Source organism: Xyrauchen texanus, chromosome 24 (genome assembly GCF_025860055.1).
Source record: "Xyrauchen texanus isolate HMW12.3.18 chromosome 24, RBS_HiC_50CHRs, whole genome shotgun sequence".
NCBI lineage: Eukaryota > Metazoa > Chordata > Actinopteri > Cypriniformes > Catostomidae > Xyrauchen > Xyrauchen texanus.
Genome location: NC_068299.1, coordinates 26,276,957 through 26,298,302, shown reverse-complemented (window position 1 = coordinate 26,298,302; position 21,346 = coordinate 26,276,957). Strand labels below are relative to the sequence as shown.

At 38.6% G+C, this 21,346-nt stretch overlaps 1 protein-coding gene across 1 annotated transcript in view; it reads right to left on the bottom strand.

Moving 5' to 3' along the window:
• Nucleotides 1-293: 293 nt before the first annotated feature.
• Nucleotides 294-21,346, bottom strand: part of LOC127617740 (phospholipid-transporting ATPase VD-like) — a 37,407-nt gene continuing 16,354 nt past the window's right edge. The window contains 18 exon segments of the mRNA XM_052089826.1: nt 294-1,801; nt 2,212-2,399; nt 3,024-3,128; nt 4,734-4,814; nt 4,961-5,037; nt 5,040-5,160; nt 5,295-5,420; nt 5,606-5,682; nt 5,774-6,047; nt 6,174-6,358; nt 6,459-6,585; nt 8,033-8,130; nt 8,485-9,100; nt 10,935-11,111; nt 13,028-13,239; nt 15,985-16,237; nt 19,948-20,060; nt 21,199-21,330. Coding sequence (XP_051945786.1) covers nt 1,573-1,801; nt 2,212-2,399; nt 3,024-3,128; nt 4,734-4,814; nt 4,961-5,037; nt 5,040-5,160; nt 5,295-5,420; nt 5,606-5,682; nt 5,774-6,047; nt 6,174-6,358; nt 6,459-6,585; nt 8,033-8,130; nt 8,485-9,100; nt 10,935-11,111; nt 13,028-13,239; nt 15,985-16,237; nt 19,948-20,060; nt 21,199-21,330 — 3,191 coding nt within the window. The 3' untranslated portion in view covers nt 294-1,572.

Genomic DNA, 21,346 nt, shown 5'->3' with positions numbered 1-21,346 from the left:
GGCCTGGGTAGCTCAGCGAGTATTGACACTGACTACCACCCCTGGAGTCACGAGTTCAAATCCAGGGTGTGCTGAGTGACACCAGCCAGGTCTCCTAAGCAACCAAATTGGCCAGGTTGCTATGGAGAATATAGTCATATGGGGTAAACTTGTGGTTGCGAAAGCCAATAATTAAGTTAATTCTAAATTAGTAATAACAAATTATCAGAAAGGGTCCCACTTTACTTGTATTTGCCCTACCTGTTGTGTACACTTTTACATTATTCACTCATGTCGAACAAAACAGACAAGTTTTGAGTGTTTATTACAAATTTTGAAAATAGTACAAATGGCTTACATCAGATTTACATGATAAATGACAACACATAATAGGTTTCCAAGTCAGTCACTTGAAATCATCCAAGATCAATTATCACTTTCAAAACTCAAGCAAACATTTCTGCCATAATAATATTTTTTTGTAACTTTTTTCAAATTAGTGTTTGTTTGGCGTAAAATACTGAATCTGTCCATTTGTAATTCATCTGGTAGGCATGTTTGGTTTTCAGCATGAACACAGGAATTGAATACAAAAGGATGTCAAGTTACAAACACATTAGCTCATTTTTCTTTTAATTAAATTTTATTCCTGAATAGGAAAAAATCATACTCTCCCAACTGTAAAGGCATTGCAGTATGTTCTCCATAATAAGACTTCAAAGAGCAAGAAACAGTAACGTATTTCCTAATTACTTAGAGACTACCAGATTAGCAAAAATAAGTATATAGTACATATACACTTTTTTATTCCAACATTCAGGCTGTTCATCCCTTCAATTCACTTCTTTCATTGTAAGTGTCCATCAAACAATGATTATTGCTGAAGAAAAGTCAGTCACCTGAAAATGTTCAATTGATGCTACTGGAACTGTAAATCATGATCATTTTTCATATTTGACAATTTCTGCAGACTAGCTCAACCAGAGAGGAAGATGGTAATTTACTAGTCGATTGAATGTAAAAGTTTAAAAAGAAGATTATTTGGGGACATATGAGTGCGAGTTCTGCGTGTATTTGGTGTCAAGGGAAGTGCGAATCTCATTTTCCATAATCATGATCAAAGCAACGGTGCAACTCAGAATATTTTAGACTCAATAACCAAAAATTGAGCACTGCATTACAGTAGGAGCACAGTAGCGACCCAAAACATTTAAAATCTATCCAAACAGCTGAGGTACAGTATTTTCCACATATCTTGTGTGGTGCTGGAGTGCATATGAAATTCAAAAGGCCACAGGCACAGCCTGTGACATGCAAACAAACCTCTGCTTATCAGTCAGCAGATGCTAGGCCACATTTAAGTCTATATAAAACTGACGTCACACTAGACTCAGAGTTTGCAATGCAGTCCACCCCCCCGATGGTGAGTAGGTGAGCATGAGGTGTTTGAAAACAGGTCTTGTTCAGAGGAAAGCCAGCTTTGAAGTCTGAGTGGTCGGCGTACTTGCCAATCATTAAAGTGCACAAATAAAGGGTCATTATTTCAACTGATGACCATGCTTATAAGGTTAAAGGCAGCAATTTTGTTATCAGTCAGAAGAGAACAGCGCCTGCTTCTGGAATACAGTCTGTTAAATGTTGGGCGTCAGCATTCACACTGAGGCTTTGAGGGATGTGTCTGGGCGACAATTTTTTAGCAGTTTTGTTGTCCCTCCACTGACGAACAAGAGAGAAATAGCCTTCTGGAGGAAGTTTCTCCATTTTCTGTGCTCTAACCAGGTCAGAAGGACAGAGGGTGTTACAAAAGACACGAAGCAGCACCCTGTGACAGAGGAACAGAAATGTGAGAAAAGCCAAGGGTTAAAAAACATCACATAACGTCTGCTCCGAAACCTTGTGAACTCTTGGACTGTCTACAACAGAGTTTGACGTTAGCATGTTGCTTAGCTAAAAATGTTACACTTTAATAAGGACAAATATTTGTTAAAATAGTCTATTTCTAATTCATTTTAACTTTAACTTTTAATTATAAATATGTTTCTGTACTAAAAATACTGAAAAGTTTTCTTAGAAGGCATCAAAATTATTTACTCTATCCTTTTGGAAATATTCACATCAGGAGTGCACCCGAGATGCCTTAAAATGCTGTCTAGGTAGGTAGCTCACTATGCTTCGGTACTGGTATTGTGAATGATAAAAGAATGAGAAGATATGTGTGTGTGGGTGTTGTACCTTGGCAGCAGTGCCAGGACAGTGGTAAGTCCACATACAAAATAGTAGAGTGGGTCAGACATCATTTTTGTCTCAATGCCAATGGGGTTTGCAGGGGAATTGCATGTCACACATATAATGCTGAACACAAGAACAAAGGAATAATAGAACAGGACACTGAAGAGCAGCAATCCAGCGTGTATCCATGTCTGCAAAAATCACACAAAGCCATAATTAGCAGAAGATACACAGACACTACTCCAGACATATAGACATTAGTTACTGTGGTACACTGTGCAAATTGTGTTACGAAATCTGGTTTTGAATGCAATACTTATCCTAAAGATTTACTTTACATGTTACACTGCAGTCTAGTAACAATGGAGCCTTTTTACACTTACGGGTTTTGGAACGCATAAGTAAAAATTGCATGGTAAACTTCAATAATGGTGAATGGGAGTAAACGGGAGACCACTGCAATATATTTTTTTGTTACCCATTTGCCCTAACATCAAAAGAAAAATGCCATGATTACATTTCCACAACTGTAAAAAGAATAAGAAAAACAAGAGGTGGATTAATTTCCTGTCACTCTCAACAGTTTAAAAACCAAATTGCATCTGTGGTAACTCATTTTTTAAAAAGAAATTCCAATAATAACATAATACCAAGTATAATGTTATACATTTACGCAAAATAATTAAAAAATTGCAAATATAAAAAAGTTCACACGGCTAAATAAAGTGGAAACGTATCACAGTCTGTGAAAAGTTTCCAACCACATTGTGGACACGTTTTCGTTGCACAACATTTGTGAAAGCTGATTGGCTCACCAGTGTGCGGCTCTCTATGACTTGATGCAGGAGGATGATGAGGAGGGCGGAGCCATTAATTGGAGAGCCAAAGGAGAACACTCCAATATCAGACCCTGCAAATGCCTTCATAGAATACAAAAGACATTATGTAATAGTTTATATATAAACTTGTTCTGACATTTTATGATAAATTACATTTCAAACTGATGGCTAGAGATATTTCTGGCAAGGTAAATTGCAAATATACAATTTAAAGGTGAAGTGTGTAATTTCTGCAGCAGTAGCATCACCAAATGTAACAGGTGATCTGTATTAAAAATGGTTCCCAAACTCTCCCACCGTATCCCACTGGGGTTCAGCCAGTGCTGCTGTGTCAGGCTGGGCAGCATGCCCAGACAAACAGCAGCACTGGCTGAACCCCAGTATAACAATGTTATTCTGGAGATACGAGATGTCAAGCAATTATTAAAAGTCAAACATGCAATCTGCATCAAAGAGACAAACATGAAAAATCAGGATGTTTTACGGTACATTGCTGATTTGGCATACAGATATTTTTACATAATGTGGAGGACATCAAAGAGAAATTCTTTAGTTGAATTACATGTGAGGAATGTATTTATTCTTGACACAACTCTCTAGTATAGAGAATAGCAGTAACAGAAGAAGGATGTTTTAGATTATTCTTAAAGGAATATTTCAGGTTCAATAAAAGTTAAACTCAATGGACAGCATTTGTGGCATAATGTTGATTACCACAAAAAGTACTACTCTTTTTAATATTTTTTATTTTTTTGTTGAAAATTTAGTTACAGTGAGGCACTTAAAATGGAAGTGAATGGGGCCAATCCATAAACAGTTAAATAATCACTGTTTCAAAAATATAGCAACAAGAGATAAACAATATCCATGTTAACATGATTTCAGTGTGATAAAATCACTTACTTTTTCTGTGTAAAGTTATAGCCAATTTTACATCTTTGTTGTCATGGTGATGTAATATCAACAAACTCTAAAACAACTGTAAAAATTACAATTTAATCAACTTTGCAACTCAAATAATACATGAGTTTAAAAGAAGAGCTAATGCAAGTGATTTTATAAAATTATAAGCTTCACATTTCTGTGTTTAAACCAACCAAACATTGGCCCTATTCACTTCCTTACTCAAGTGCCTTCCAGTAACCTCTATTATTGCTTTTTAAAAGAAGAGGAACGAGTCAACATTTATTTTTGTGGCACTCAATATTATGCTACAAATGCTGTCGATGGAGCTTAACTTGTATTGATCCGGAACATTCCTTTAACCACATTTACAGGAATTCTGAATAGATGTACACATAGAGCATTTAAACTCATAATAGGGGATGTGGATATAAATGTGGTCAAAGTTAGTGCATCTTGTTGTTGGGTAATTATTGTAAAAAAAATTTTTTGGGATATGGTCAAAAAAAATCGGATCTGTGCATTATAAATGCAGCCTATGAGATCTGATATGACCGCATGTTTAGTAACTGCACTCTGCCTTTGCATGGCAGTATAGATTTCTCTGCATATTAAGGTAATAGGAAACAAAATTACACACTTCACCTTTAAATAAACTGCATATAAAAGAAACTTTTCACATTTCCTGTTTTTGGGCTCATCCAAGATATTGAATGTCAATAGGGAATAGTGCAAAAAAGCTCAATTCAAATAAGTCACATGAAGAACTAGAGTATGACTTACAAAGTAAGGTATGAAGAAGCACACTAAGCTCTGATAAAAAGCATCCAGCATGGTCAGCCAGAATGTTGAGAGAAGGTAGGCCTGAAAGTCACACATATACAGTCAAGCAACCTACAAACAAGCCACCATAATATTCATACTATCTATAACATTAAAAAAAAAAAAAAAAAAAAAAAACTGAGAAAAGCAGAGAAGAGAATAGGGTGTAAGGGAAACAACATCCTCACCTGAGAGTTCTGTCCAGACTGGTAGAGATCAGGGAGATCTAGGAGTGTCCTGCTAGAGACATCTTTGTCCAGCACGCGTAAACGAGTGGAGGGACAGAGGTGAAGAGCAGGTTAAAGAAGATTAGAACCCAAGAGTTGGTCATAGTGCTGCCTGAAAACCCACAGAAAAACTGGTACCAGAACAACAGGTTCACAAACATCTACATGGAAAGAGCAAACAGAAGAGAAACAATGAGAACAGCACAGGTTCATCAGCACATACATTCAAATATTTATACAGACTACTATGATAAAGGCTGTATGAGGAATTGCGTAATTGTGAATGTAACCATACCACATTCTTGTAGAAGAAATAGAGGATCATATTGGCCAAGCGTGCATAGCACCAATGACCGTGAACCAAAATCAACTTTCTCAAATACTTAAATCTCGAGATGGCAAAGTCACTGGACATCACCGCCTATAGACAGAGGGAGAGGATATCAGACTTTTAGTCTCATTAAGTATTAATTATGTCTTTCATAAAACAGTAAAAAAGGGAGTCATTGTTTCAGTTTTTATACAGTAGTTCTCTGTTATTAATTCTACATTAAACTATAGTAACCATTAAATTATTCAATGTGTTTATATATTAAGTGCATGTACCTGCATGCCCTCCTGGCCCGAGATGCCGATACCCACATCTGCCACTTGAATCATACTAACATCATTTGCTCCATCACCTGAGTATGAGCAACACATGTTACATTTCACATTCGAATATACACCTTCATTCCACAAAAGCCAATCAGACCTTTCACTGCACTTACTGACCTATAGCCAGGGTCATAACTTTCAGTTTATCTCTGACAAGCTGTACAACTTGGCTCTTCTGCAGGGGGGTGGATCTGCAGCATATGACCGAACGACAGCAGCACGTGAGCTCCAGGAATGGCCCCTGTAGCTCCTTCAGCAGAGCAAAGTCCAGGGTGCGGCCATCAATGACCAGCACAAAGTCACAACTTCTCCAATCATCTTCAGACACGCCTCCCTTTGTGAACTGTCTTACCTCATGTTGTAAATTATGAAGTAGAGCCTCACTAGCCTCCTGATTGATAAAACAAACACAAAAAGCCATTCAGATTCCAATCGTTCAAAATGTTCAAGCATTTCAATTTAAAATGAATGGGGACAAAACAAATAGGGACTGTGGCTGTCAAACACCAAAAATTACCTTGCTGTCACAATTGAATGTGAGTAGCTGGTCTGTAGGTCTGAGGAGTTTGCAAGCAAAAGCAATATTAATAGCTGTCTCTTGTTTGTCCCCTGTGAGGACCCATACTTTAATCCCAGCTTCCTGCAGAGCTTCAATGGTCTCAGGAACTTCTTCTTGGAGGCGGTCTACTATACCCGTCGCCCCTGCGAGCCAAAAAAGGATTTAAATGACTCATAAAAGCAACACATGATATGATATAAATGGAAATTCTGATTGTTTTTCTTAATTGTTTCGGTGTCTTACCCAGTAATGTAAGATTCCTTTCCAGTCGCTCGGCAGATTCAAGCAGAAGCTCTTCTCTGTTTTCAATGCTGGTCTCGGCAATCTCATGACCCTTCAACCAGACTTTGTATTCCTGCTCTTCCAACACCTGTGAATCATACGGCAAGAATTTCCTTCATGTTTGTATTGCACAGCTTGCATAAGCAGCACATAAGATGCACATGCTCATATAAACACTGTTACATTCACACTGCACATGTAGCAGAAGCGAAGCTACAAGCAGACCTATTTAATAAGACAATTTTTTTCAATACAGCCATTTGTATTCCACGTTTGAAATAAAAAATTACTTTCTGGCTTGAAGCATGTTACATATGCAGTGACAGGCATCCAAACAGTGCTTTCTATTCAGTAAATCCTGATCAAGACCATTTAAGCAGTTTATGGCATCACTTTGGGGTTTGTTCTGTATCCAGAAGATAAATTATTTTTTGGATGTAAATGTGATCATTGAAGAACAAGTTTGTGGCAGTTCACAATAGTCCACTCCCGAAAACCATTTTATAATGTATGGCTGTTATCTATGGAACAAATTTACATTTCACCTATTTCAAAGTGCATTTCATGACGTATTACAAGACATTTCATGTTAAGGTGCATTACATGTTGTTTTTCAAGGCATATTTCATGTTGTTTTTATTTTACATAAATGCATTTTGTGCCCCATTTATACATGTGTACTCACTTTTTATTGTTCTTTTATTTGCAACACTTCACAGTGTTTTAAATCATTTCATGATATGTTTTATTTTGTCCACTATATTTCAATTCAAGGTTCTTTCATGATTATTTAATTTAAAGATTTTTATTCTAAAGGTATATTGCATATAATTTTTCTATTTTCCAAGAGTAAATTAATACATTTTCAACATTATTCAACACATATACAGTATATATATATATATATATATATATATATATATATATATATATATATATATATATATATATATATATATATATATATATATAAATAAATATATATATATACACACTGTATATACCTGCAGTATAAACGTTTGTCTGTTTAATTCCTCTGTTGTTATTAAAGGACATACTCAATGTGGTAACCCATAAATCATATTATGTATCCACCTTTTTCCTGATCGCAGAAGTGTTCCACAATTTACTGTATAACAGAGGCCTGTTTTAGTTTTCTAGTCTCCAGTGTTTTCACTTGCATTGGCGTATTTTCTTAGCGGATAATGTGTTTAGCGTATTACATTTCTAAAAAACTTGCCTTACTCATCAAAGTTTAAGGAGTGGGCTGGGATGACATGAACTGATGTGGAATGCTTATATTGGTAGTTTCTTATGAAGACCGTAACTAGAAAAAAGTCCAATTGTAATAAGAATTATCTTGGAACCACCCAGTGTTTAGTCAGGATAACTGTGCATAGAGCCACAACACAGTTACGCAGCTAAATGCTGTCAGTGTGAAAGCACAATGCATGCTACTCTCAGATTAAGTTTGACATGCAAGTATGCAGACAGATAAAAGTTGCAGAGAGGGGAAGAGAAAGAGAAAAATGTACTTTTTTAGCAACACAGAGAGTGCGCAGTCCCTCTCTTGCATACTGGTCCAGGTCTCTCTGTGTCCGCTCTATAACCGCTCTAGAGATACCATCTTCACCTTCAAAACCACATACACATACAAGTCAAAACAGAGAGATATGCATACCATGTTCAAGGTGAAAAATGTTTAACTATGAGACAATATTGCATCCAACTATACATAACAAGTTGCACATATTTAAAGGGATAGTTCACTCAAATGAACATTTTGTCATCATGCTGTTCCAACAACATATCCTTTTAGTTCTTCCATGAAAGACAAACATTTGATGTTAGGCATGGAAACAGAAGCTCAGACATTCTGCCTAAGATTTCCTTTTGTGAATCATGGAAGAAACTAATACAGGGCTGGAATGAGGATTAATGACAAAATGGGAGAACTATTCCTGTAGTGAGACTTCACCTCGTATACCTTCATCAGCCAGCTCCATGATGACATTATCAGCTCCTTTAGTGTACACCACCACCTCTCCAGTGAAGGGATGCCGCACTACCACAGACATCCTCTTGCGTGCAGAATGAAATGGTAGTACATGTAACAGAGGGATGGAGAGCGGCCCAGTGCCTGGAATAGCCATAAGGATTTGCTCTGGGGACCGGCCCAGCAGAGTGCACCCATAAGCCTTTGCTGCTTGCACCAATGCTGCCTCATCTGGACTCTCTGCCTCGTACAGCAACTCTTCTGCCTCATCCTCATCATCGCTGTCAGTCTCATCAGCACCATCATCTTTGGCCTGCTGTAAGTCCTCCACATTCTCTTCCCATGCCCCACTGTGCATCAGTGCCACAGTCGAGGGGTAGGAGGAAGTGTTTGAAGAGGCGCAAATGGGTGTGGTAGGTGACTGTAGGGTCGTGATGAGTGTTTGTGGAGCTGAACGACCCCGGAAGAAGAGTTTCTTGGTCAGGCTAGAAGGGGTGTCTGTGCTATGGTTTGGTGAATATGGAAAGCGAGGCAGATTCAGTTTCTGCATCAGGGCCTTCATCTCCTCCAGAGAGCGCAGGGGAGTGAGGACCACAGGCATCTGAACCTGATATCATATTGTATATTCACATATATGCATAGAAACACAGACATACACCATGTCTACAGTCACTTAAAGTGGCACAAGTAGTGTTGGAATTTATCACCAAATTTAGTGATTTTCTCATGGTTACTGCGGCTTTTAATGATGTTTTGCGACAAGGAGCTATTTTGGCTATATTTAAATATATATGCAAAGTCATAATATATGATCAAATCCAATGAGAGGCAGGTGCATATGGACTCATTTGCATCAATGAATTTGTCTGTTGTTCAAACTGACTAATTTTAATACAAAAAAATAATAATATGATTACAATTGTGATTGTCCTACACTTTATCTGTGAACTTGTTTTATGCTCTTTTTATAAGCTTTTATAATATATACACACATAATGTATGTAGGCCTATATATAGTGTTTTTTCTTATTTGGTGACTTTGTGAAAAATTTAGACTTTTTAAGGTGGTTCTGGAGATTTTCTAAGGTAGGAGTTTGACAACACAGGAAACAAGCAGTCATCACCTTCATAATACATAAGTTATATCACAGTTCATGCTGTCTAAAGCTGGCATGCTTATTCATTTATGAATATTTCTGTCATAATTTCAATTTTGCTGATACAGGAAATTAGTTCTCTTTGAAAACCAGTAATAAGTTCACTAAAGTTACTTATTGTACAGGGAACTCTCTAACTTGGATGCATTGCTAAATTAACATTTTATATCAGCAATATCAGGCCAGCTCCATTGTTGATTCACTCATTTAAAAGACAATTTTATAAAGGTTTCTTTAGTTAGCTAGTTCATCAAAAACTGTGCAAAAGGGAAAATACATAAACGTTAGTCAAAAACCTTTTTAGAACGGTTGAAAAAAATAATAAAAAAAAGCATTGCTTACCAGTATAATCTTGGGATTTTAAGAATTGATATTGATTCTTAACCAGTGCTAATGCATACTATTGTCAATGTCAAAACATTGAAGATGCAAATTGTGCTCAGGTGGTCATAATGACATGGTAGAAGTGACCAGCCATTTTGCAATATCCAGTGAAGGGCTTATGTACAGCTTTAAATGGTTTACTTATTATGTAAATTAGATGTTTTAACTATAAAACGGTAGACAAAAGTAATCAAAAACAAATGTTAGGTGAGGTATGAATTTGTATTTAAAGGGATAGTTCACCCTCATGCTATTGCAAACTTTCTTCTGCAGAATACAAACAAAGATTTTTAGAAGAATATCTCTGCTCTGTAGGTCCATTCAAGGCAAGTGAATGTTTTGGCAACCATTGAAGTTCCAAAAAGCACATAAAGGCATCATAAAAGTTATCATAGAACTCCAGGGTAAATCTATGTCTTCAGAAGCGATATGATAGGTGTGGTGAGAAACAGATCAATATTTAAGTCCTTTTTAACATAAATCTTCACTTTCACTTTCATCTTTTGTTTTTTTTTGGTGATTCTTCATGCATATTGGTACCTACTAGTCAGGGCTGGTCAAAGGTGGAGATTTATAGTAAAAAAGGACTTAAATATTGATCTGTTTCTCACACACACCTATCATATCACTTATGAAGACATGGATTTAACCACTGGAGTCATATGGATTACTTTTATTCTGCCTTTATGTGCTTTTTGGGGCATCACAAGTTTGGCACCCATTCACTTGCATTGTATGGACCAAAAGAGCTGAGATATTCTTTTCAAATTTTAATTTGTGTTCAGCAGAAATCTTGGAAGGCATGAGGGTGAATAAATGAGATTTAAAATTTTCAGGTGAACAATCCCTTTAATTTGATTTTGGAAGAAATCAGCTGAATAAGGAAAAAAAAGACTGTACCATGTGTCTTGGCTGATTGGATGAGGAAACTACCACAGTGTTGCATACAGCCAGAGCAAGAAAGAAGTCCAGGATCTGAGAGAGTTCAGCAGCTTCCTGTTGGTGAGGGGAATGCATGGGTGAAAACAAGGCACCCAGCCTCACCTGTAACTGAGGGTCTGGAACAACAGCACACTCCTATAGGAAATATGTAAAGTGTTTATCACAAAATTGAGCAATCAAATAGTTTTGTAAAATGGCCAATAAACTGCATATTTGACTGTTGTCTTTGTTACACCCCCATTAGTCTAGGGGTGATGAAGGGGCATAAACGTATACTGGGTCTGATTAGCTAGAGCAACCTCCAACTAAATAAACTCAGGAAGACCACGAAACACAGGCTTAAAGTGCAATCACCAGTGTTTACTAGTGCTTGAAGATATTACATATTTACAATGGGATCAAACATGATCCAACAAAACAATCATTACAAAAAGAGAAAGAAAGAAAAAAAGAGCAAAGGGGAAAAGGGAACAAGAGTGTTGCCAACGAAAAGAACCAAACAAAAACCTTAAGCCTGCTAGCTGAAGTCCGGGAAGTCTACCTTATTACACAAAAACACAACAAAATAAAATCGAACTACTCGGACAAAAACAAAAATTACAATAGGTGGCAAAAACTCCTTATCTGATGTTTCTAACATGAAGCACTACGTGATGCAAAATGTTCTGGGCCCCTGACCTGCTCCCAATTCAAAAAGGAAAATAAAACCCAACTCTAAAAGGTCAGAGGACCTCGACCAATAATGAGAGGAAGCAAAGTATGGAGCAGTACCAAAAAAAAAAAAAACACACATGCACAAACAATTCAGACACCCAATCAAGCTAATATCTTCCGCCATCTTGGATCTTAATATAGGGTTGGAAGATCTCAGGTCTCCACACATAACTGGTTGCTAGTCAAGAGCCTGCCTGTGATTGGCTGAAGCAGGTAGGCACCAGTAACAGGGAATGCACACACATCCAAGAAAATACCACTAAATATGCCTGGGGGGCGAAACACCATGGTAACGTATTGAGGTCTACATTCTCGATTAGATTTCTTGTGGTGCGGGACTAAATATATGAGCTGAAGGCAGTCATGATGAATTCTGACTCCTAGTATGGTTTTGGTTAGAAGTAGGTAGGTGTAGGAGTGGGCTGTAGGTATAGCGACCAATAAGGTAGTAGTAAGAATCTTGTGGGGAGTGATACTTCAGCACAAGCGCATTTATACCGGCTTTGTGGCCAGATTTAGCAACAGAGATGGTTGGCGCTGAAACTGTTGTTAGTAACATACATGGTAATTTAATTTATTTTTTTTTACACTTTTTATTTACAATTTTATTTTTACTGTATACAGTTTTCGTTTAACGTTCATACGTATAGGCTTACTTTTGAGTGACAAAGAGGAACCATTAAACCTAAACACGAAAAGACAAACAAACTATGTTGAGTTATAATGATACTGGATAAGAAACAGCTCACAACTGTCGTGCGAGAAAGTTATAATGAAGATATATATGTATCTCACTAATCCCAAAAATAAAAAAAGAAGTAACTTGGATTTGCGGATTAATAATGAAACGCAAATTAATATTGTAATGTTGTTGCAGTGCTTGTATTGTAAGGCCAATTGTTTTATAAGTTGTAATGTCCTAATTTTCATAGTGGAAGCTTTTAGCTAGTCTCCAAGATCAAAATAAAAATACAAATCAGTTGAACTCATTATTTCATGTCCATTTATTTATTTGGTAAGTGGCTGTGTAATAAGCAGGATAATACAAAGTCAGCCAGTCATTATTGCTAAATAAACCCTCTCAGGATGACTCAAAATCCCTCTGTTTCTTGTTGGTTTCTGATCTCCCGGTCAGGTTTTATCTTGCAATAATGACCTGATGGCTGAACATTACCCCTTACATACATAATTGCATTTCTGTGTGTCTGTGACAACAAATACTTGAGGTATGGCACAGTGAATTACATTGAAATTCATGGATGCCTAATACAGCTTGGAAAAGTAATAAAGTGAAGAAAATGTTCAATAAATGCAAAAGATAGCAGTGTGTTTCTCACCGTGGTGCTGCTGAAAGCTCCAGGTGTGTGTCTGCGGAGTGTGTCTTGGGTGGAGTGCGTGTCAGATTCTGCAGTGAGGGTATTGCGGGACACTGAACTCCGGTTGCGGCTGAGTGATTTACAGCTCAGAAACTTTCTGCTAGAGTGCGATCTCAGTGTGTGTGAGGGATCTGCATCACCACAGGCCTGCTCATACTGTTCCAGGGAAAGCGCTAAAGACACACACCCAAACACGGTCAAAACCATAAAACAAATAAATGTATATAAGGAGTAGTCCACCCAAAAATGAACAGCCTGTCATTATTCACTTCAAACCTGTAAGCTGTTTTTTCTCTCTCCACAGAACACAAAATGAGAATTTTGAAGTATCTTCAGATAGATATTTCTGTAAAAGGTTTGAGAGCTGCAGTAAAGGTAAAGATTATCAGTGAATAAAGATTTAAATTTCTGTCTGTTTCTCACATAACACCATTATATTAAAATAACTTGGAATATAGCACACTAACCAATAGTACTACCTTTGATATTTGAGATGTTTTGAATGCTTTTTGGGAGTTTAACAGCCCGTGTTTTCAATGAACTGGATGGAAAAAGGTCTATGTGGAGAAGGGATGTTGAAGATAAATCGATGATCAATTAATCTTCCTTAGAAAATGTAATAAATAAAGTTTATCGATCATTTAATAATTAATTTCAGGACAAATGTGTTTAGCAACCATGCCAGCAGACTTTGAAATGTCTATACAGTCATTTGCGCACTGCATGTCATTAAGAGAAGAAGAATGGCATGGGTGCATTCCATTCTGATGGGCTCATCCTTATGCCCTATTCTCTTCAAAGTTTTTACGCTCCAGAGTGAGAGTTTTGGAGGGTTGAAGGGTGTAGGGCTCAAAAATATCAGTCATTCGATACGCACTTCAGCGCAATTTATCCCAGCCAAAAAGTAGCTGCCGTGTTATGTTAACATTTCTGATTAGGTGTAGGTTACGTTTATTAGTGCCAGCCTTTGTGGGACGGCAGTTGCTTTTTTGGCTAGGATAAATTACACTGAAGTGTGTTTCCCTACACCCTACACCCTTCAACCCTCCAAAACTCTCACTCTGGAGCGTAAAATCTTTGAAGGAAATAAGGCATAAGGATGAGCCCTTCTGTGTTTGTTGGCCACGAATCTAATCTTTGTGTGTGTGGGAGGTGGGTGCATGCGTGCACGTGCACGGGCTTATGTATGTGTGTGAGCGTGTGTAAGTTCGGGTGAGATGAGTGAGAGCGAGGGCATTTTCAACCAAAATTTTAATAAATGTAGGACGTTATAGGCACTGTTTGACGTTTTTAACCTATCTACTCTAGCCAGTGTCTTTGTTTTATATGGTTATTTTGTTTTGGTAGCCTGTAGGGATCTTTTGAAATAACTGAAATAATTTGGCGAAGTGAGATGGAACCGTTGTGCAGGCAAGACCTGGAACTACTTCACAGCTGTGCGTTTACTGGAAAATAATTACACACCGTAGAATGTCTGTCAACCAATCAGAATCAAGCATTCAATAGACCCATGGAATAATCGCTGTTAATTAATTACTGTAAGTAAAAACTTGTAAACAAAACTTTGTTTACATAATTTAGTTCATAAATCTTCAAGTTGTGGATCTTGGGATATTTCGGACCTTTGGACTTATTTTTTTTTATTTGAAATTAAACCATAACACGCTCTGTAAACACATTAGCCTATAGTACATAATATACCATGTTTGTTGGTGGGTCAGCTGAATCTGCTTTCCTGCCGATCACTGACATAATTATAGGTTGGTATGAAACAAGGAGACCAGCAGATGAACTGTGCTTTTTCATTCTGTACTTTAGCACACTATCACGGTGTATGCAGAAAACACAATGTTCATTTTTAGAGAAACGCTACAACACTGATTACATTCCCTGCATTCCATATGGGATAAATCCCCCTCTGAAGGGCACTTTGATCGGGGAACGATCGTGGTCACATGTTGAAGGGTGGTTCCAAACCAAAGGGCTCATAAATAGCTGCTTCGAAGGACCCTTCAAACGCCCTTCAAAACGAGCATTTCCATTGGGTTCGACTGATGGACACTTCGCTGCCAAGCGGGCAAGAACCAAACCATACATCATAAATCTGCAAGTTGCTCTAGTTCCATGAATAAAAAGTCTGTGATTTATAAAGGCTTAAATTATTTTAAAAACATTTAAATCCCTGGCATTCTGTTTGAAACTTGCTAATGCTTGTGTTATTTTGCTGTAAATTCGCTAGATTCTAATAAAGTAGTTGAAATAAAAGAAATGTACTTTTATACACTTATTTTAAGTCTAAAACTTTTAAAGCATTTAGTTTCTGTTTGCATTCAGAAAATGGTTCATATTAAGGCAAAATCATGTACAAATGGGCACACCCCCTTGACTTGATCAATACAACAGTGTCTATTAGCCGAAATAACTTTTAATATGTGCAACTTTTCAATGTATTTTGCTCTAATCAGCCTCACATAGCTATAATGGAAAGCATCATCGGGCCCCCCAAACCCTCTTTCTCAGGCAATGTGATGTTATTCCTGAAGAGAACTGCACAGGTAATTCCTAACACAACCTAATGTGGAGATTCTTTAAAATTTCTGTTTTGTGTTCTACAGACAATAAGCATACAGGTTTGGAATGAAATAAGGGTGAGTAAATAAAAAAGTAAATAATGACAGAATTTTCCTTTTTGGGTGAAATATTCCTTTAAACCTCTGAAAAATACAATATATAATATATAAATACCAACTTATTCGAGCATGAAGATTCATTCCAAGAATCAGTCAGCCATAAATCAATTTCGTTTATCATATACATTATTTATATTAAAAGACATAATCTTTTACAGTTATTATTATAAATGGCACACCCACAAAGTCAGTCAGACGCAAGAAGTTGCTGAAATAAAGCAAACTGACCGTTCTCATGGTGAGGGTACTCAGTTCCTGCTATAGTACACCGACAGAACAACATGCGGTTCTCTGTAAGGGTTCCAGTCTTGTCGGAGAAAAGATATTGGATCTGTCCCAGGTCTTCTGTGATGTTCAGGGCTCTGCACTGCACTCCTGTGTCCAGTCGTGGGTTATACAGATCTAAATCATTCTGGATAAAATAAATCTGTCCCAGCTTCACAATCTCTATAGACACATAGAGGGAGATTGGAATCAGCACCTGCAACACAGAAAACAACAAGGTAGAGAAAGGGGAGTGCATTATGAGGTATTCTGAGTACAAACACTCATACTCATCTATTTGAAGCTGCACTATGTAACTGTGCTCTCAAGCGACATCTGTGGTTGAAACTTAAAATTGCTAGCAATTTGTGGAAGAACACATCACATCAGTCGTGTTCTGGCACTGCTCTTCTGGCGGATGAATCTCCCAATTTGAGCTTAACTGAACATCGCCTGTGTGTCTTCATGACTGGAGCTGGAGTCTTAACGTGCAATTTTCATGTTGATATCACGTTATACGACAAAACATTTGAAACAGAAATATTACTTACTTTGATGAAGATAAGCAACACTCTTATTTACATATTTCATAAATTTACACTTAAATCTCTTTTCTAACACTACACTCAAAGCACTTTTGAAACAGAGAACAGGGGACTCTCCTCAGCCACCACCAGTACACCTTAATACGATTTTCAATTTAAGAGGTTAAACTAGTGATTTGGCTGATACGAGTTCAATGGAAGACTTCATTATTTTTATACTATATTGTCCAGCCTCAGTTACAACAAAAGCATGTCTATGCGATGCACACAGTAACACGTAAACTAAAAACATAAAGCGAGGATTCAAAAATGATGGGGATAAAATATTCTTTATTAAATGTCAACATGATATTCTTAAAAATGCAATATCATAATTACAAGTCAATTTCAGAAGGCATCCATATTAAACATGTCACAGTAACTTCACCGGACAACGTAGATACATTGCGATCGGTTAACAACACACGAGTATTGTTTGATTCCTAAAAGCATGACAAGCAATATAAGCTTCAACAACCAATCAGAAAACATATCCAAGCATTATAGCAGTTAAACAACTTTGCCTAATAGATAAACATCCATCAGGACTGCAGCGATGCTGTCCTGAACTGTGTGAGATTTACTGAACTGAATTGAACAGCGTAGTTAGTTTCTCCAGCCGGAACATGACAGGCGGCACTTCTTTCCTGTGTGTGCAGACATGACATAATGACGCAAAGATGACATAAGCCAGCGATTTCGCGCCAAATCGAATCCGACAGGCAATACCTCCTTCCCTACCTGGAGTACGCACTCCATCGATTTCCTGCTGAGAACCATGGCTTCAGATTTAGAGGTCCTGATCCTCATTCCAGCTGCTTCACACTCGACTGCCAAGCGATCCAGTGAGAGCTGAAGGTCACGGTGACAGCTGAAGATGACATGAAGACAACATCATCTGCAAAAAGCAGTGGGCACTGTCCCAGATTTCCACGCAATGTTGAAGAGGAGTGTCATCCATGACACCCCCTCCATATCCAAAGCTTTCAGCATTTCTGGTCGGATCTCATCAATCCCCGGGGCTTTGCCACTGTGGAGTTGTTTGACCTCAGTGACATCCCCCACAGAAATAGAATCTGATCCCCCATCAGCCTCCGGCTCTGCCTCTAGCACAGAGGGCATGTTGGGATCTAGGAGTTCTTCAAAGTGTTCCTTCCACTGCCCAATAACCTCCTCGGTTGAGGTCAACAGCATCCCATCTTTGCTGTATACAGCTTGGATGGTCCCCCGTTTTCCCCCTCCTAAGGTGGCGGACGGTTTTCCAGAAGCATTTTGGTGTGAACCGAAAGTCCTTCTCCATGGCTTCTCCGAACTTTTCCCACACCCACTGCTTTGCCTCCCCCACGGCCGAGGCCGCAGCCCTTCGGGCCTGTCGGTAGCTTGCAACTAACTCCGGAGACCTCCGGGACAACAAATCCAGGAAGGCCTCTTTCTTCAGTCGGACGGCTTCCCTGACCACCAGTGTCCACCACGGTGTTCGAGGGTTACCACCCCTTGCGGCACCTAAAACCTTGAGGCCGCAGCTCTCCACCGCGGCTTTGGAAATGGAAGCTTTGAACATTGCCCACTCTGGTTCAATGTCCCCAACCTCCGCAGGGATGCCTGAAAAGCTCCGCCGGAGGTGTGAGTTGAAGATCTTGTGGACAGGGACCTCCTCCAAACGTTCCCAGTTCACCCGCACTACTCGCTTGGGCTTCCCAGGTCTGTCCAGAGTCTTTCCCCACCCCCTGACCCAACTCACCACCAGCTGGTGATAAGTTGACAGCTCTGCCCCTCTCTTCACCCAAGTGCCCAAAACATTTGGCCTCAGATCCGATGACACGATTACAAAATTGATCATCGACCTTCGGCCTAGGGTGCTCTGGTACCACGTACACTAATGAGCATCTCATACTCTGAACTGCTGTTCGGGGTATATGCACAGACAACAGTCAGAGTCCCCCCCCCCACAACCCGTAGGCGTAGGGAGGCGACCCTCTCGTCCACCGGGGTAAACTCCAACGTAGCGGCGCTCAGCCTGGGGCTCGTGAGTATCCCCACACCCGCCCGTTGCCTCACACCCTGGGAAACTCCAGAGAAGAATAGAGTCCATCCCCTATCCAGGAGTACGGATCCAGAGCCAAAACTGTGCGTCGAAGTAAGCCCCACCAGATCCAACTGGTAACGCTCCACCTCCCTCACCAGTTCCAGCTCCTTCCCCCCCAGTGAGTTGACATTCTACGTCCCTAGAGCTAGCCTTTGCTGCCCGGGTCTGGTCCGTCGAGTCACACGGCCTTCACTGCCACCCATATGGTAGCGCACCCGACTCCTGCGGTTTCTCCAAGGGATGTAGAGGGGGGTTTCACGTCGCTTCTTTGGGCTGTGCCCGGCCGGGCTCCAAAAAAGAGGATTTGTTGAATAATATTTTAAAAAGAATGTGATTTTAATAACAAAATATGCTTGTTTATTGTAGTTATTATTTGTAAATTTGAAAAATGCACAAACAACTTAAGAATTCGTTTTTTTACTTGATTGAAAGGAATAGTTCACCCAAAAATTATAATTCTTTCATCATTTACTCCCCTTTATGCCATCTCAAACTCATATGACTTCTTTCCTCTGCGGAACACAAAGATTTTTCGATAAAAATATGATGTGAATATCAACACAATGCAAGTCAATGGGGTCTTAAACTATCGAGCATCTAGAAGACATAAAGGTAGCATAAAGGTAATCCATAAAATTGGAGTGGTTTAATCCAGCACTCTGCATGTACAGAGCTCTCTGCATGCCTTAAGCGCTAGGAAGTGTAATCGAGCTTCAAATCATGATCACCCAGGAGACTGCAGATGGCAAGAGTTACATTTTGATCTGTTTCTCACCCAAAACTGACTGTATTTCTTCAGTAGACATGGATTAAATCACTCGAGTTGTATGGATTATTTATGTCCTTTTTGGAGCATGAACCTGTAAGACCCCATTGACTTTGTATGGTGTTGTATGGACAAAAACACCTAATTTCACCCTCAAAATATCTTAGTTTATGTTCCACAGACCAAAGAATGTCACAAAAGGCGAGAAATATGAGAGAAATATAATTTTTGGGTGAACTATCCCTGTAATAAATAGTATGTGAATATATATCTCCAAAAATAATATATTAGTGTTTTTGCTTGTAAAAAGGGTTCCATATGCCTATAATACACAAACAGTGTAACTGGAGACTTGAATTACACTAAATATATTTTATTTTTTTAAATGTTTTGCCTCTTCATTTCAGAAGTCACCACATGCCACTGATGTGAATCTATTTGTACTGTATGTGTGTGTGTAAAAGTCAGACGTTCCCATCACTATCATTCACCTGTAGAACAATGATCATAGTCCAGAACATGTAAAAGCCTGCTAAAGCAGGGGGCGCATCATCAGGAATCATGAAGATGGCATCCTTTAGTCCACTCAACCAAAGACCATGACCTAAAAACAATGACACTTTAGCTATTAACCCCACAGTGAAAAAACACTTTCACTAAAGTTTGCATTGATGCAAGAACAAGCATTGTTTAGTGTTAAAAACAACGCAAGCTTCTCTTATGCACATGCGATGGACATCAACATTTTCTACTGAAACAGATTTAAGATATCATATGTCTTCAGAAAGTTTGGAAAAGAATGAGCGAGTCACATTGAATTTCTTTTATGATACTTTAGCGTCCTTTTTCATTTTAAAAGAGAGTCACATTTAGTAGCCATTGTATCAAAAACCAGGACATACATACAAATTATTTCCTTTTGTTTTCTGCATAAGAAATAAAGGTTTAAAATGATATGAAGTTGAGTAAATTATGACAGAATAATTGTTTTTGGTTGAAATATCCCTTTAAGGCAAACATGGCTATATGGCTGCTATATGAATACTTTTACATGGCGTTTGAACATAAATGTTTGTTGGCAGTGTGTGTACACACACGACCACCTTATAATGATAAAAATCCACCCAGTCCTTTTTTTTTAATACCCATTAATCATAAATCACTGTCTCAGAACAAGCCGTTCGCAGATTCTGTACAAAGTGATGTCACTTTGTACAGGCCCTGCCCACGACTGTTGAGGGACACTGCTGACAGACATGTTTGTTTGTGTGTGTGGTTTTGTTATAGCGCATAGTGCAAAACTGCTGAAAAAACTCTACAAAAAAATGTGTCAAATAACCATTTGGAAACTTCCTGGTTCATTCTCAAAGTTGTTACTTCTGATGGAGTCTCTCCCTCATCAGTGTCTGATTCCGGTTCAACCACATAGGGCAGAACACCCCTATTTTAGCTGTCAGTCATATTGTTTATGATATCTAGTTATCCGAAGCAGAGATGTCAAAACTCTGCCCTATTCTGGATACCAGGTGGGCAGCACCAGCTCATTTGCATTTAACGACTCACTCAAAAACAGCTCGTTTTCATTCCCACCCAAAAAGTGGCATTTTCAACATGGTATAATAAATTATCTGTAGGGTATTTTGAGCTGAAACTTCACAGACACATTCTGGGGACATCAAAGATTTAAATTACATCTTGTGAAAAGAGACATAATAAGTGCCCTTTAAGTGAGTAATACTGACCTACAGCAGCAATAAGGCACATGAGCAGTAGTAGAGCAACACTCCAGAGTACGTCTATATTGAGTCTACGCTCCAGTTTACTTTTCTTATAGCGTGGCCCGCTGTTATTCTGCATTGCTTTTGTCTCGTGACCTGCAAACACACACAC